The sequence below is a fragment of the Ictalurus punctatus genome, chromosome 9 (assembly GCF_001660625.3).
Source record: "Ictalurus punctatus breed USDA103 chromosome 9, Coco_2.0, whole genome shotgun sequence".
Taxonomy (NCBI): Eukaryota; Metazoa; Chordata; class Actinopteri; order Siluriformes; family Ictaluridae; genus Ictalurus; species Ictalurus punctatus.
The window spans coordinates 21,616,145-21,633,379 of record NC_030424.2 but is presented as its reverse complement, the minus strand read 5'-3'; the positions used below and the strand labels follow the sequence as shown (position 1 = coordinate 21,633,379).

At 39.3% G+C, this 17,235-nt stretch overlaps 1 protein-coding gene across 4 annotated transcripts in view; it reads right to left on the bottom strand.

The window, feature by feature from the left end:
• Nucleotides 1–1,038: 1,038 nt before the first annotated feature.
• Nucleotides 1,039–17,235, bottom strand: part of LOC108270339 (G patch domain-containing protein 2-like) — a 33,454-nt gene continuing 17,257 nt past the window's right edge. The window contains exons 9-10 of one of the 4 annotated variants that reach the window (XM_017476916.3): nt 13,301–13,386; nt 1,039–4,504 (exon numbers count right to left, since the gene is read on the bottom strand). In XM_017476916.3, the coding sequence (XP_017332405.1) occupies nt 4,332–4,504; nt 13,301–13,386 (259 nt within the window). In that variant the 3' untranslated portion in view covers nt 1,039–4,331. The other 3 variants (XR_006983079.2, XM_047157790.2, XR_006983080.2) reach the window with 3 other exon arrangements.

Here is a 17,235-nt window from a genome sequence, read left to right as displayed (position 1 = left end):
AAAACCGGTAAGCTAAATATTATCAGTATCTGTGGGTAATCAGTAGAATAAAAACTTGGCTCGTTTAGGAAATTCACAGAACTCAACGGCATAAGTAAGTGCTGAATTAGTTAAAGAGCGAATTATCACAGCCCTCTAAATGCAGTTTCTGATGCTAAGCACAGCAGTGGGTTTGAAAACAATAACTGACCCCAGTGGATCCTGTGACCCAACTAGCCCAATTCACCCCTACTACCCATATTGTAGAAAACCTGCCCACTCAAAACCACCAACAAGTAAAGACAGGAGAAAACAGGACTAAAGACTAAGGTTAAGGGTGTCAAAGAAAGAGAGACAGATCCAGAGATTAGAGTGAAGCAAAGCTAGCCACTCTGTCATATCTGTTACTCCATGCCACTTTCATTCGGCTTTCAAGAAGTAGCAGCAGCAGAGGCGAGTCAGGAAAAAGCCACTCCTACACATCAGGTACTCTTAAATATGACAAAGCTCACTCACTGCCACTGCAGCAAAGCATTGATTTTTCCTCCATCTTTCCATCAATCTTTCAAGGGAGAAAAGCAAAGCGGGGAGAGAGAAGAGCCGGAGTGAGAGACCGACAGCTGAAGATGTGATTTGTAACTCTGAACCAACGGTAATCGGCAGTCTCTTCCAGTAAACGTAAAAAGGGTGGAAGGTGTCTTTAGTCGCTGTCCAAGATGTGATATTAACCACATGCCACCTAATGATTGAGCTTAGGCCCCAAGCCTGGAGTCATTTGTCTGTCAGGGCAATTTAGGAGGCACAGACAATGTACTCTTACCTCATAACAGAAGCAAGCACCAAGAGATCTGACATCACATGGATGGAGTTTGACTTACAGCTCATGTGTACTGTAGGTCTCAAAAACACTTAACGGTTCAGATCCTGCATAGAAGGGACTTTTTCAAAAGTCTGATACACACACACACACAGAAAAAAAGTGAAAAATATGCTGCAAACTGTGCATACTGTACTATATGAGAATGTACAGGGAGTCAAGCATGACTGGGAAATACATAATAAGGTAATCACATATCAGATGTTTTATTTTTCATTACAATCCTTCGATTCATTCCAAATCTACCGATAAGCTCTTACTGATATACAATGACAAGTGTACTGAGATTCATATGCATGCTTTCTCATCCATAATACATATATACTGTAGTAACATGTGATCTTTGTGCAAGATTTAATATACAAAGAAACAGCTGCCCAGATGACACTGACTAGATTTGCTCACGTGTGCCACACAACATTCCCTCAGTAAAAGAAATGTTTATACCGTAAGGGCCGTATTCAGAGTCGACAGTTTATGTCCAACAGTTACGTGGATATTTACACAGGGAAATTTGTGGAGTCTGGTTATGCGCCTTCTTAAGTCGAATTTCTGGGTGTATTGTCATAATTATGTATTTAATATCTGCATGTCATAATTCTCTGAGAGTATTTACAGCCCAAAACATGAATTACACCATGACATATTCTGATTATATCAAGCTGTGAATCCGATATTGTGCAAAAAAACAAAAAACAAAAAAAAAACCAGCTTAAGTTTAAGGTCGGAATCACGCTTAACTGAGCCACACCTCTGTTTTATTCAAGCTTCACCCTGCATGTGTAACTCTCGCATCACTTGTGACTAGTTCTTAAATCTGGATACCAATTCAGGGATAAAAACTTCACTACCCGTGCAGAACTCCACTCTGAATACAGCCCAAATTTATATATTTCCTATCCGATTTTAATATATGACCAGTGGGTACTGTATTACATTTTTAACAAGATCTGTTAAATATCTACCTGAAAGTTGATAGTAAAGATGGCTTGCAGAATTTCAAAACAGTTATCCAAATGAGCAAGCATTAAACATGTATAATTATTACACTACGGCATCGTATACACCGCAATACATTTATAGCAAGACATGCAATAGTATTTTTTATTTTTATTTTTTATCAGTAGTGGTACCACCGTCTTTTCCTATAGAAAGAATTTTATTGTATTTCTTTTTCAATGCTGTTATAATGTTAAGTATGATATTTCATAACCTACATCGCTCAGGTTGAATACTGTACCATTTATGGACCGGATGCAACTACTCAGATATTTTCTTTTGTTTTTCTTTTCTTTTCTTTTCTTTTTTTTTTATCATTGCCAGTCCTTATAAACACACCCTAACACAATTCCATTCGATATCGTTACTAGATACAATCAGATACAGACACTTCTTACTATTTAAAAAAACAACATTACTCTAGGAGTCCACTTGAAATATGACAGTTCCTTTTTCATGGGTGGATATATATATATATATATATATATATATATATATATATATATATATATATATATATATATATATGTGTGTGTGTGTGTGTGTGTGTGTGTGTGTGTGTGTGTGCCAAATACCATTTTATTGTGTAGTAATTGTATTATTTTGATGCTCATAAAAGTCAGCAGAATCATCATTACGATTCCTCCATATTTAACAGCACCAGATGTTAAATGCATCCCTTTGTTTGCTTAATCATATTTTATTGACTACCAATAAAATGACAAATTCTGAATACTACCACCTGCTGTCTGGCATCCACCCAAAATGCAAAAGGGCATTACACGTATTAATTTACTTGTAAAAACATGCTGTGATTTTTTATTTAGACCATTTCCTACATTTAGTTGGCATATTTTCACATGGTCCCCTGAAATGAATTCCTGTTTACACCACTGTAGCCGACTGTTGAGTAACTGAACCTGAATTTCATCTAAGTAAAATAGCTCTGAGTGTGTTGGTCATGACTTGATGCACAAGTTCATGCAGGGTTTACGCTGACATTATCTTCAGGTTTAAATAGGCACCAATCCCTCCATAATCCCCACCCCTACCCCCACCCCAAAATATACCACAGTAGGTGGAGACATGAACGGGCATCACTCACTTCTGCACTCCTAGGTGCCTTTGTCAGGTGATTGCTGGCAGAAAAAAAGGAAAACAGATCAATACATCTCCTCTGGGGCCGACAGGTAATCTTTACCAAGGATGAAATATGAGGAGCATCAGCCCACTGGATTCCTTAACTGTAGCTGAGGTGATTGACTGGGTGCACGCGTCATGTTATCCCCCCACGCCCACTTTCTGCCCCACCGACGAAACTCATTTCAGGCCGCACGCATGCGAAGGAAGGAGGGGCTCATGAGGTAATGTTGTGATGGTAACAACTAATTACAGATAGGTGAGGCAATAGCTTTGATGATTGAGAAAATCACGATAAGGAAATACAACAAGCAATCTGTCAATTCAAGGCAGCCGGTCGTACGGATGAAGCGCACAGCGAAAAAGGGACACTACAGTCCCCACAGCTGTCTACACAGCCACACCGGTCCATTTATAAATGTCAACAGGAGCAAAACGCAGTCTCATTATACTGATTGCTGAAGTAGAAATGGTTCCAGCAAGCAACAGGTATTAAATTCCAATAGTAAAAGCACAAGCACATGAAGGATTCTCAGATGGTCCATAGACTATTTACAGCAATTCATGCTCATAATAATAATAATAATAATAATAATAATAATAATAATAATAATACACTAATTCGTGCTATCATCACTTGCCTGGTTCACACTGACCCCAGACTCTGTTAAATAGACTCATCACTCATCAGCTGCATTTTACCACAGCAATCGAAACAATAACTTCAAATTAAAATGCACGTTTAAGCAGGCGCTGTGCTGCACCAGACTTTTATGTATGAACATTTGAATGTGGATTGTGAAGCAGGGAGTGGAGACCCCCGGAGGGTGCAGGAACACACACTCGCTCTGTTGTGCTAATGAGTGTTTTTAGAGCACTCTAGCATTTCATATTCATGTTAATGAGGGACATGGGTGTTTTCACTTTCAGTGGTCGATCTTCTGAACATTGCATCGGCGTAACGTATCTGACTTTAGTCAGATACACGCGATGATCTACTTCTGTAACATACATACCAAAAAAAAAAAAGTTTTAAAACTGTAACCCAGTGGGCGTTTCTACAGCCACAGCGGCAAATCCAGTCTCAATCGGAATCAGTATGAATGGAGTGATGACTGGTGGGTTAGCTGCCTTGGGCTTACATCTTGACCCAATTGACTGCATTAGCATTTTTTTTTTGTCTGCAAGATGGTTGCTTGGTTGGAAAGACTTAATCCAGAAAGTTTTGTCACAGAGAGTTCTTTCTGTTCACTTCAATATTCTCTGAGTGCTAGTCTAGGTTTTCCACCCTGAGCAGCTGTGCCCATGAAGAGGGCAGCCAATGTGAGAGTGTGTGTCAGTCATCCTCGTGTTCCCTCTGGCTGCTGAATGAAGTCCCTGGTTTGATGAAGTCTGGTGTGTGTGAAGTGGATGGCAAGGGGAGAGCACATTCTCCTCCAGGAGAGAAAGTCGTCTCACAGCATCGGTTAGCCTCTTCTCGTCTGGCCTCCTTACGGAATGGGAGGTAGACTGTAAAAGGAAAAATATCAGTGAAATCTCAGTACGGGGATTAGTTTCTTTTTTTTTTTGGAAGATTTTAGCTTTAACTTTATCATCCTGTTGGAAACTAGATTAACCAGCACATGAGCAAATCAGTTGATGAGCAAATTTACACTGACTTTTTAAAAAAATGCAACATTAGCCCTTAAATGAGCTCTTCTTGACTGACATAAACCTACATAAATATAAACAAACTATTACATTTATAACAATGACTAAAATATTACATTTAGGGTTGGCATCATCTGCCATAAAGACTGCTTTGGCTAATTTTGTTGTCAAGTTGACATGACACCCAAGACAAGTAACGAAGAGTCTTCTGTGACAATTTCCAGATCGTCTTGGGTGCACAGTCATGACAACTGACTGTGTAGCGCTGTATATTTGTAACTTCTGGTATGTCCAAGTCACATAATGGTGACGAGATACACTATATAGCCAAACGTATATGGAAATCTGACTATTACACCCATATGTGATTTCCACTCGATTTTGGAACATGACTCTGGGGATTTGTACCCATTCAACCACAAAAGCATTAGTGAGGTCGGGCTCTGACGTCAGGCAAGGAAGCCTGAAGTGCAGTCAGCGTCCCAGTTTATCCAAAAGGTGTACACTGGGGTTGAGGTCAGGGATCTATGCAGGCCACTCGAGTTCTTCCACACCATGTCTCCATGGATCTCGCTTTGAGTTGCACAGCGGCATTGTCGCTGGAACCGGTTTGGGCTCCTTAATTCCAGTGAAGGGAAATTGTAATGCTACAGCATACTAGACAGTTGTGTGATTTCAACTTTGTGGCTACAGTTTGTTTGCAACAGGTGTCCACATACTTTTGGCCATATAGTATATCTATGTCATTATGCTGAAACATCTTTGCCATAGGTGTTCATAAAAATCTTATAAATAGCAAACTCCAAGCTTTTTAACGTTTTTTTTAGTTCAATTTTGGAATTTTGGTTTTGGTGAACTATTCTAAACAAAAAAAAAGGAGCAATAGAAATGACTTGGGGGTGTAAAAATTAAACAGTAAAAGGGGAAAATGAGGGCCTGAGGTGTGCATTCAAATATTAAACAGGTTAAAACACAATGACTACAATTTCCATATTTTATTTTCAAAGACGTAATGGATAGTTTATCTTTCCCAGAATTCAAATATTACATACATGCAACACTTATCATTCCACAACAACCAAAATGCGCAACCTTATTGCTGCCTGCACGCTCTGAAATAAAAACATCATTTAGAGTGTCCTGTCTATGTTGGTCACTTCAGAAGTTTGTTCATGTTACACAGCCATTTTGAGATGAGCTCCTGGGTTAGACGACTAAAGTGGGAACTAAAACTGACATTGTGGCTCTGGGCTGTCTCACAGGATTAAGCAATACAGCCGTCACTAACATGTGCTTTTGCTAGTTCCCATTATATCTGCCTGTGCCTCTTTCCAGATGACTTCCCCTCCAAACTGAGCCAGCACAGGAAGGAAGGCAGGCAGGATCATTGATTAATATTTCTGGAGGGAATGATGGCTAACCGTAAGCTGTGTTTGACTTAAACAAAGCCAAACACTTAATCACATAACCATGAGAAACGGCTGACCCTCAAATATTTAAGAAAAGGTCAAGACTCTTAAATTCTGATAGTTATTAGTATTTCATTACAACCCAGGCCTTGCTTTAGATATTTTATCATATGGATTTTGCTAACAGAATTTGTCACATGTTGCACAGCATTAATTAAAAAGATTTTTAACTTTGAATCCACAAACAGCATTGCTATGATTCCCGCTACAGAAGTACTGGATTTTGTAAAGTAATGACTTAGCAGCAATAAAAGCATTTCAATGTTTTAATGGCTCCTCGTGTTCAGCCTCTCAAAAAACAATTATTTCCCAACCACTTCCTGCAGTCCTGCCCGTCCAATGTTTATTAATCAGCTAATTACACATTGACAGTAATGAGGCTCCTGATTCATGCACTTAAATGAATAGGACTGAATGGCTATTTAATGATTAGCCCTTTGTGTGGCTTACTGTATATAGCACAGCAACATCCACTAGATAGTGGAGAGGACGACAGATTTGGCAAACGGAAAACCACTCGATACCGAAGCAGTGTTAGAACCCCCTGGCTGCTCATTCTCATAAATGTTCATAAAATAGATGTTGTAATAAAGCAAATGGTTAACAGTAAATGTGTCATTTCATTACTACTGGCTGGCTCTAAAATGCTTAAACACTCCGGCATCATCAAGAGTTTATATTTTCAACCAGCAGCCGTTATTAAAAGAGTGAGTTTTAGGTTAGCACGTATAATGCATGGTGATGATACTTACACCCAAATTCAACCGAGTGCATAAGATACATTGTTCATACCAGATCACATAAGTAACTACGCTGAGGTAATTAAACAATGGGCATAACTTAATGAAAGAGTAAAGGACTAGACTCCACCCTGCAGTGTGATCAGAATAAGCTGCAGAAGTCCTGACTGAGTGGCTTTCTAATGTACTTCAGCAGGTGTTAAGGCTAGTGTTTATCACTAGACCTGGTTGATGTGTGTCAACCATTACAGGTTTTCATAACAGCTTTATGATTGATTGTGTGCCAACATACAAGCGGACTGCTTTTCACGATTTACACTGATACAAACCATACCAGCTGCTCCATGCACAAAGACTTTACCTGGAGAGGAGAGGAGAGGAGAGAGAAAAGAGGAGAGGAGACAGAAGGGAAGACAGTATAGACAAAATGAAGAAGAGAAAAGAAGAGAAGAGGGGCATGAGAGAAGGACAGGAGGAGAAGAGATGATGGCAGAGAGGGGGGAGAAAAGAGGAGCGAAAGATTGAGGAATTGTGAGAAATGGACAGGAAGAGAGAAGAGGATAGAAAAGGAAAGGAGTGAGCGAGAAGAGGTGGGAAGAGAAGAAAGGAGAGGACAAGAGCAAAGGAGAGGAGAGAATAGAAAGAGGAGATGAGATGTAGGGACATGGACGATGAACTGACAGGAGGAAAGGATAGAAGAAGAGATTACAGAGGAAAGGAATGGAAAAATGGAGAAATTGTGAGAAAAGGACAGGAGGAGAGAGGATAGAAAAAGGACAGGAGAGTGAGAAAAGAGGGGAGAAGAGTAGAAAGGAGAGGAAAATGTAGAAAGGAGGAAGTTAGGACAGGACAGAGCAGGATAGGAGGAGGGGAGAGGACAGAAAAGGAGAGGAGAGTGGAAAGGAGGAGAGGAGGGGTGAAGAGAGAAGAGGAGGGGAGAGGAGAGAGGAGAGAGGGGAGAAGAGCAGAGGCGAGAGGCACTAAGCGTCTCAGTGGTGGGCTTTTGAAGGACGCAGGAGGAGAAGGAGGCACGCAGAGTGGAGCGGATGAGGGCGAAATAGTGCGGTGGGCTGCATTTCTGTCAGCAGAAGTGATGGCTGAGGGCTGGCGTTATTTGTCTTGCGCTGCCATATGGCCCTCGCACCAGCGTGGGCATTAATGAGAGGGGGCCGGACCGCCGGGCAAGAACACCAGGGCCTCAGACGCAGGTGATCTGTCACCATGGGTGTGTGTGCGTGTGTGCGTGAGAGAGAGAGACAGAGAGATATAGAGAGAGAGAAAGACAGAGGGGGAAAGGAAGATATGGAGATAGGGGATTGAGAGAGAAGGGTAAAGGCAGACAGACGGAGGAAAGGTAGAAAAGGGCAGCACAGGAAAGACAGAGAGAGAGGGATGACACTCTCTAATGGTAGCCCAAAAATAGAAATGAAAGCTGGCATGGTGCTTTGCATTCCAGCACAAAGGTATGCCCTTGCTAGTGGGTTAATGAGACTCACGGTTTTTAAGATATCAACCTGATGCTCTAGTGACACATCAAACTATACAAGCATAGATTTAATGCAGGTCTAATGCAGAATTTAAAATGATTATTAAAATGGCAATATTAACAAGATCATTACAAAAAGAATGATAAAATCCATTTATTGTCTTCTATGCAATTTTTTTTTTAAAGAATAGTTTAAATATAGTCTGATTTAGTCTCATATCTCTAATATAAGATCATGATAAAACTATAAGCATATAATCTACTTATTTGAACTTCTTTGAACAAAAATGACATTTATCATTTCACAAACTAAATGAATCAATATTAAATTACAGATGCATGTCATCAGGATGCAACTGGAATAAGCACTGTTTATCTAATGTCTAAATATGATGGGGTGTATAGGAAAATAATGAATGATTGGGTGGATGAATTACCACCCCCAATTTGAATACTTTCCAATCATGGCATGTTTTAAAAGTGCAAGTTCCTGTTATCTATTATAATACATAATAAGAGCTCTTATAATACATTATAAGAGCTATAAACAATCGTTTTTATTATTAAAATTATTATAAACTTTTTCGTGAAGTTAATAATCAAAAAAAAAAGGCAGCTTTCTATGTAGAAACCACAAAATATTAGAATAAAGAATTTATAACACAGAAATGTCGATCTTCTGAAAAGTATGTTCATTTATGCACTCAATACTCGGTCGGGGCTTTAATCTTTTTGCACGAATTACTGCATCAATGCAGCATGGCATGGAGACAATCAGCCTGTGGCACTGCTGAGGTGTTCTGGAAGCCCAGGTTGCTTTTATAGCGGCCTTCAGCTCATGTGTATTGTTGGGTCTGGTGTCTATCATAGATTCTCTATGGGGTTCAGGTCAGGTGAGTTGGCCGGTCAATCAAGCACAGTAATACCATGGTCAGCAAACCAGTTACTAGTAGTTTTGGCACTGTGGGCAGGTGCCGAGTCCTGCTGGAAAAGGAAATCAGCATCACCATAAAGCTTGTCAGCAGGTGGAAGCATGAAGTGCTCTAAAATCTCCTGGTAGACACTGCATTGACTCTCGACTTGAGAAAACACAGTGGACCAACACCAGCAGATGACATGGCACCCCAACTCATCACTGACTGTGGAAACTTCACACTGGACTTCAACTTGGATTCTGTGCCTCTTCACTCTTCCTCCAGACTCTGGGACCTTGATTTCCAAATGAAATGCATCATTTACTTTCATCTCCCCCATGACTGTGGTTGTGTGTACTGAACCAGACTGAGAGATTAAAGACTCAGGAAACCTTTGCAGGTGTTTTGAGTTAGCTGATTAGAGCTCTTCTCAGGTCGACATTTCTGTACTATAAATTCTTTATTCTAATATTTTGAGATACTGAATTTTTGATTTCCATGAGCTGTAAGCCGTAATCATCGAGATTAAAACAAAAAAGGCTTGAAATATTTCCCTTTCTGTGTAAGGAATCTAGAATATATGAAAGTTCCACTTTTTGAATTAAATTATGGAAAAAATGAACTTTTTCCACAATATAAACATTTTTTGAGATGCACCTGTACATCTGTCGTTTACCTTACAGCACTACTGTCAAAGCTGCTGTTATAGCTTCTGGTGAATCAGAGAATTTAGCAGTTCTGTTGTAGAAGGTGTAATAAACAATCCAACAGCAATGGTTTCTGGTTTAGAACTTTGAGAGAAAAGTGTATTCGTATGGTTAGGTTAGTGACAGTGAGATGTGATTCTGGCAGCCAATTTGGACCTGCAAAGTGGAGTGCTCGTCCAATCCAAACAGTCTGATGAGTTCTCTCACAGCTAGCTTCAACACAATGTCTGCTAAGTGCTAAAGAGGTAAAGAGAGGGGCCTGAGCAACAGCTGGGTACAAGCAGCACAATACCCAGAGGAACCCTGGTAGACACCTCATCCTGTCACCCAGGAACACTGCTTAGCACACGTTCGAAAATCACACTGTCACACATTGTAGCCCTTGGCTGATTAGATCTCTCGCCAGGATTCACAAACACAAATTAAAAGCAGGAAAGTAATTGCCATTTCAACAATCAAACAGACAATATCTTTCCGAGCGCCGCACTCGCTGACTCTAATACAGGCAGAGAGAGAGAGCTGGCCCTGTGAGACGCCAAAGTAAAGATTTATACAGAGCAGATGCAGCCACAGACACTGACATTGGATGACACCCACTGCATGATAAATCACAACAGACCCACTCCAGACACTACATTCAGGACATAAACATACACTGCAAAGCAAGGACATATGAAAAGAAACAGCGAAAATAATAATAATAATAATAATAATAATAATAATAATAGTAATAATAATAATAATAATGACAGAATGACTGCTGAAAAAGAATCAAGTATTAAATTGTGATGTTTGACATTAACACTGCAGATGCTAATATTTAAAATAACAGTTCTAAGCCTTGGTTCGTAATGTTCAATCAGGCCATAAGACATCTTAAAATGCTCTGAATGGAAATACAGTACAAAAGGCAAAAACAGTGGACAAGTGGATTTTTGTAAAAGTACTTTTTCCCCTCGATGAGAAAAGGTACGACTGATTTTGCAAAAGTACCTTGAAGGTGCTTTAACCATTTTAAAACTCTTTTCAAGTGAGGTTAATCCTGTTTTCCGCAGGTTTGTAGGTAAGGCCAATGAGGAATACCCGGTTTCTGTCTGCCCCCCACAGCGAGGATGAAGGGGCAAGGGTGAGGCTTTTTTAAGTTTTATGGGAAGCAGCGTGGTAGCGTGGGGAGGTGAAGGACAGAATGGCTGGCCATTCCATCACTCAGTGCAATAAATGGATGCAATCTGTATCCCTGTACAGCAGTGGCTGTTTTTAAATTCCACCTCTTTTATCCAAATGAATGATGGACTCTGGTACAGTGCAGTGTGTGGCAATATTAATATACATCAGAGGCCAGCACCCCTCACTAAATCAGAAAACTGGGCGCATTTGTTATTTAAATGACAAACAGCACACCAAGGAGGAGACGCAGGCAGAGGAGATTTTGGGGAAGAGGCGGACAAACCAATTCAGATTTCAATCCTGTGAAGCAGTGCGCAAGAACCCAGGAACCATCAGTCTAATGAAAAAAGGCAGGCGGGTCGGCCCAAATGGATGAGAGGCTCATGAATGGCGCCGTTTTCAATCCGCACTTCTTCTCGTCATCTTCCTCTTTCTAGGACTGCTTGCAAAAGTCAGGGATTTTCCGGTCACATGTATACTGGGGTTCCAAAATGAACTGTGGACTTGATTAAATCTACTGAGAGCTGCATATGAAATGTGTAATAATAACGGTTAATAATAATGAGCTGTGTATTTCAAGTGTCCACAATTCTGAAAAAAAAAAAAAGAGTTAGAAGTTGAGGTCTATAAATTCTATAAGCATCGGCCATGAAATTTATTTATTTATTTATTTTTAACTCTAATTGTTTGTTAATCCAGTTTCTTAGGAATTTAAAAGCATGATCGTATATTTGTGTGTGTGTGTGTGTGTGTGTGTGTGTGTGTGTGTGTGTGTGTGTGTGTGTGTGCGCGTGTGTATGTGTATGTGTGTTTTACTTAAAATACTAATTATTATTAGTATCTCAGCCCTTTATAACTTTACTAATGAGGTTTACTGAAATAATGCATTAATAGCAGTTTAGGGTTCAACAATGAAATTGCAGTTTGCAGACTGCATTTCTAACGTCAATAATAAGCCTCTTACAAAAGAAATTAAAACAGTCCTAGTTCAAAGCCTTGTGGTACACCTTTACTAATGTCTGAAACAACTGTGAGTACAGCAAGTTCCACCGGTACGACAGCTGAAAAATAATCAGTGTGATCTAAATGACCGAATCTATTTAGGAAAAGTGAGTGGACACTTGTACACTACCGAACAAAAATCATGCGGGGTTCAGGACTAAATTCTAAACAAAAAGTACTTAGGATGATTTCACCTGAGCAATGCTTTACATTTTTATCTAAGAGAATAAAGACTGTCAGCTCAGTAAAAAAAATCTTGGAAATTGTACAGTAATTCAAACTACACATATCGGTTCATACACCGTCTTCTGAACTTCCACCTGATACAGATGATTCAGAAAGACACGTCACACAGTTCACAACAAGTAGTTCTGTCAAGCAAAAAGACAGATGACTTGCACCTGAATCATACCTCTGCTCGATACAAAGCAAAGCAATTAAAATATAACTTCAGTTAAAATAATTAATCAAATCAATTGAGGGTCAGAGTGTATTTTTATTTCCATGATTAAAATTATTAAATAGCTTATGTAGCTTTGGACATTTATCATATTAATTATATCAGCTACACCCACAGGACATCCTTGTCATGTAAGCTAGCAAAATGGTAACGTGAGTGACCTATACTGCATTCGACTACATTGTTATTACTGTCCTTGATGGTTTCGGAATAATAATCAGAATAGGCAGCTCTGAGAATCCTTTTCAGACTTACAAAAATCCATTTGACATTGCTTCCCTGTTAAATATAAAGGCTTCTCTCAACCTTTAACCTTCAAGTCCTGACTTGTCGACTGTCAAGTGAAAAGATTAATATTCCAACGGAAAGTTTTAAATGAAGAGGAAGCGCCTGAAAAGTCTTTTCTGTTCAGATATCATATCATTTCCTTTTTTTTTGGTAAAGTTTCTTTCCTTAGCATTTCTCAGGATCTCCTTAGCAAATGGAAAAGTATGATATGTAATGTTATGTGATAAGTCGACAGCTGGTTGACTTTTAATGGAAAAAATGCCCACAAATTGAAGAATATTTTTACTGATATGATCCTGAAAACACAATATATGCATAAGCAACTTTTAAAACTACCTAGAAATATCAATGTATCTATTTTTTGCAATACTCTTTTAATGCAGATGGATTTGCTAATGATCTGGACTGACAGTGGGCCATACCTGAAGTGGCATTGGGAAATGCTACAGTTTTCCTCCGCCTCTTGATGTCTCCTCCACACAGCACTCCTAGATGTGCACTACGCTGTCTACCAAAAAAGAAACACAGAAACATCATCTTTTGTAACTAATCAAGTGTAATGCGGACATGGTAAAATATTTTGGAATATTTTTAATACAAACCGCAATCTTCTTTAGTACACAAGAGTAACTGATGCAAAACCCTTGGAATTGGCTCATGGCTCTTTTTAAACGCTCTGAAATACTGAAATTATCTATTCAGAAAGCAACTTCAGATTGTAAGAATGAAAAACAGCCCGGGGACTGCAGCAGTTCAAGGCAGGAAAGAGTAAGATGTAGTGCGGGAGTTTTAACAGAAATATCAGTGGAGGGAAAGGAGGTGCTCGGGCCGTGTGTCTCTGTCGCTGCTGGGTACAGATAAACAAATTACCCTGGCTGCAGACCACCTGTGTCTACTGTGATGTAAAGTTAAGGTCAAGGTCCTCTCTACTGCCAAGGGGGAAGGGACTGATGAGCTGATCTGTGTGTATATATGTGTGTGTACAGTTAGAGGAAATACACACACAAGGTATATAATTCGTATTTGTGAAATTGCTGCATTCTCACAAATAGTGTTATAGATACTGTATAGAGAGTTCAGTGTCAGGGTTTTTTTTTTTTTATGCACATGCAGGCTCATGTGTAAAACAACGGAGGTGTGATACCTGCCAGAGTGCAGCTCATCTCTGGCAGCCGTATAAACCCCTCACCTCACTCGTGCTGAGATAGGGACCTTTTAACTGCCTGTGCATTCCCTGACCTCAAAAGCCATAAATCACATGATACTCACACTACCTGAGCAGAGGGAAAGGAGGGGGGGAGGGGGTGGGGGAGCGAGAGCATGAGCGAAGCCTCTATGTTGTATAATCAATAGGTATAAAAATAAATGGCTCGACTGGTATTCTCTGCCTGCTACCTCCCTCTAATAAAATCTCTGTAATGCATATTTCATTTACTTTTATACTTATTGATTAGCTGTATCCCAGTTAGTAAATCACGCATCTATCGATCCCTCAATCGTGGCTCTGTCGGACAGCGTATAACCAGCCATTTGCTGCACTGATAAAGAGCTCAGCCATTGAACTCCCCACAGTAAATCTTTGCAAACTAACTTTTTAATTCCAAAATCAATGAGCGCTTAAACACCACATTATTTCACTCACTGCTGCCATGGCCAGTATTAAACGTAATACCCAGATGCGTTTGTGTCTAATTCACAAGGGGTATGGCCCTCTCTCTCTCTCTCTCTCTCACTTGTCTATGTCTGTGATGATCTCTCTCAGTTAGAGACAGATCAGTCCAGGAGAAGCTCTCACAGCTCCACTTCACTTCTACATTGGTTATAAATCCTCTGTAATATCTCCAACTATTACAGAGTAAACAGAAACACTTTTAATCCAGATTTACAAGTTTATATATAAACTTTACATAGATGTCCAAAATCCATAACACATAGTGCAGCTTGATACTCTATAACAGCTCACAGTCCTTTCAAGTAGAGTTCAATAAAGTCACTTAGGGCACACCACTGTTATAAAAGTTCATTACAAAATGAATGGGTTGTGCATGTATCTGATAAATACGTCTCATGAAACCGCAAGGTTTGAATCACAAGCTGTCAGTGTGACAAAGAATGTTTTAATTTGATGGCCTAATAATGTCTGGAGGACAGAATTCATAAAAGGGGGTTTTGAAAGTTTTCGCCACGTATTCCTCAAACACTGGCTAAAAAAAAGCAACAAAACTTATTCCGATTACCAAAAAGACAAGGGATAAACTTTGATTCAAAAAATCGACTGAGTCGTGGAAAAAGAACATTCTTTTAGTGCTCGCTGGTCCCTTGGGCATAGTGTAAAATCACACTGACAACGGGGTCAATTGTCATTCGCATGCCCACACCTCTAAAGCAAATATATCAATTAAAAATAATAAATCAAAAAGACGTGAGAGCTACAGCTAGCTGCTGGCCCACCATCTATTTTCATTAAGCTACAGGCCACTCCAGGTGTGAGGAGGATCTCAAGATGAATAGAGGTATTCAAATGAATCAAAAAGGATTAGGGTCCCCTGGGATTGCAATCAATGGTAGCAAATCAATAATCAATAGGCCACTCACACCAATATACTAACTGCTGACATCAAGAGCTCACAATTAAAATGAAAAGCAGGCGAGAGGAGTGGTGGAGGACTATGATTTATCTGGAGCCGCCGAATGTCATTTAGAAATAAATAAAGTCTATCGAGAAAACGTGCACGTGCCAGAAGCAGGTGGGACGCAGTTATGCATTTTAACACTGCATGACAGTGTGAGGTATTACAGAGACGAGTACAAGCTGGAGTTCACCAATACAAAACAATCTGGTGGAGCTAATCATGCTCATGGATTATCATATAAGCATACTGAGTGGAAAAAATTGAAACAAATATCAGGTTGCTAGCGATAATTAAGATCAACTGATACGGTTTACAAGGAGTGAAACTGAGAAGCTTAATAATATTTAATTGAATTATCTTTTTTTTTTTTAATCCTTGACGTCTTTAAAAAGTGATATCAGAAAAAAAAATTTTTATAAATAAATCAGTGAAAAGTTTTGTGTCCATCTAAAAAGCCACCAGCTTTGCATTGACCAACAGCCGTGAAGAAAAACAAAAAATACTGTCATATTGTAGAGGTTTTCTTACATTTATATTATTACATCATGTTTGTTATTTTTGTGTCTTATTAACTTCGAGAAAGAGAGAGAAAAAAAAAAAGAAAAGCCGGTGAAGGAACGACTATTATAACAGAAGCAGTAACAGGAATGAACTTGTTTCGTAGAAGTTAACGATAAACATAACTGTAAATGGATAAAACATAAATGTTGTTTTTAATGAATAAAAACTTCCAACATTGGCAAATTGCTGTAGTATGAGAGCAATATACACACCCTGAGGACATGCTGTTAAATGAAAATGATAACGATGCATTGGACTACATTACATCATGCACTGTGTCGGTGATTATCTTCCTGTAACATGATGTCCCATCATGATTTATTCTTTACTTATTCCAAACTAATACTTTTCTGCAGTAGCAGCATAGAGAAGATCTGTTCTTATTCCTGTTACTACAATATTTTATTGTGTATGCAATGTACATACATTTACAGTCATGTGAAAAAATAACTACACCCCATAGAAATTGTGAACAAAACCACATGAACAAAACCACAAGGGAAATGAGCTTTTTCAATCATTTATTCAATAGAAATATAAATAGATGTGATATTCTTCTGTGGAAAAAGTAAGTATACCCTTGGCATCAGAAGCTAGTTTTGCCCCCTTTAGCAGAAATAACTTCTTGAAGGCGTTTTGCATAATTGACCACTAGGCTTGCTGGATTTTTGACCACTCTTCCATGCAATATTCTTTAAGTTGCAAGATGTTCGAGGGTTTTATTTCTTGTTTTGCATATACTGCCGGTTTCAAATCCCCCCCACAACATTTCAATGGGATTCAAGTCCAGGCTTTGTCTAGGCCATTCCATAAGCCTTCTTTTCAATCTATTCCTTGGTGGATTTGCTAGTGTGCTTAGGATCATTATCCTGTTGAAAATCCACTTTCGGTTCAGCTTCAGCTTTCGGACAGATGGTCTCACATTATCTTCTAGCACTCTTTGATATGATGCAGAAATCATAGTTGAGTCAATGAATGTGAGCTGTCCAGTTCCTGAGGCAGCAAAGCAACCCCAAACCGTAACGTTTCCACCACCATGCTTCACAGTTGGTATGAGGTGCTTCTCCTGAAAAGCTGTCTTTGGTCTGTGCCAACCATGTCTGCTGTTACTGTGGACAAACAACTATCTTTGCTTCGTCTGTCCAGAGCACGTCTTTGTATAT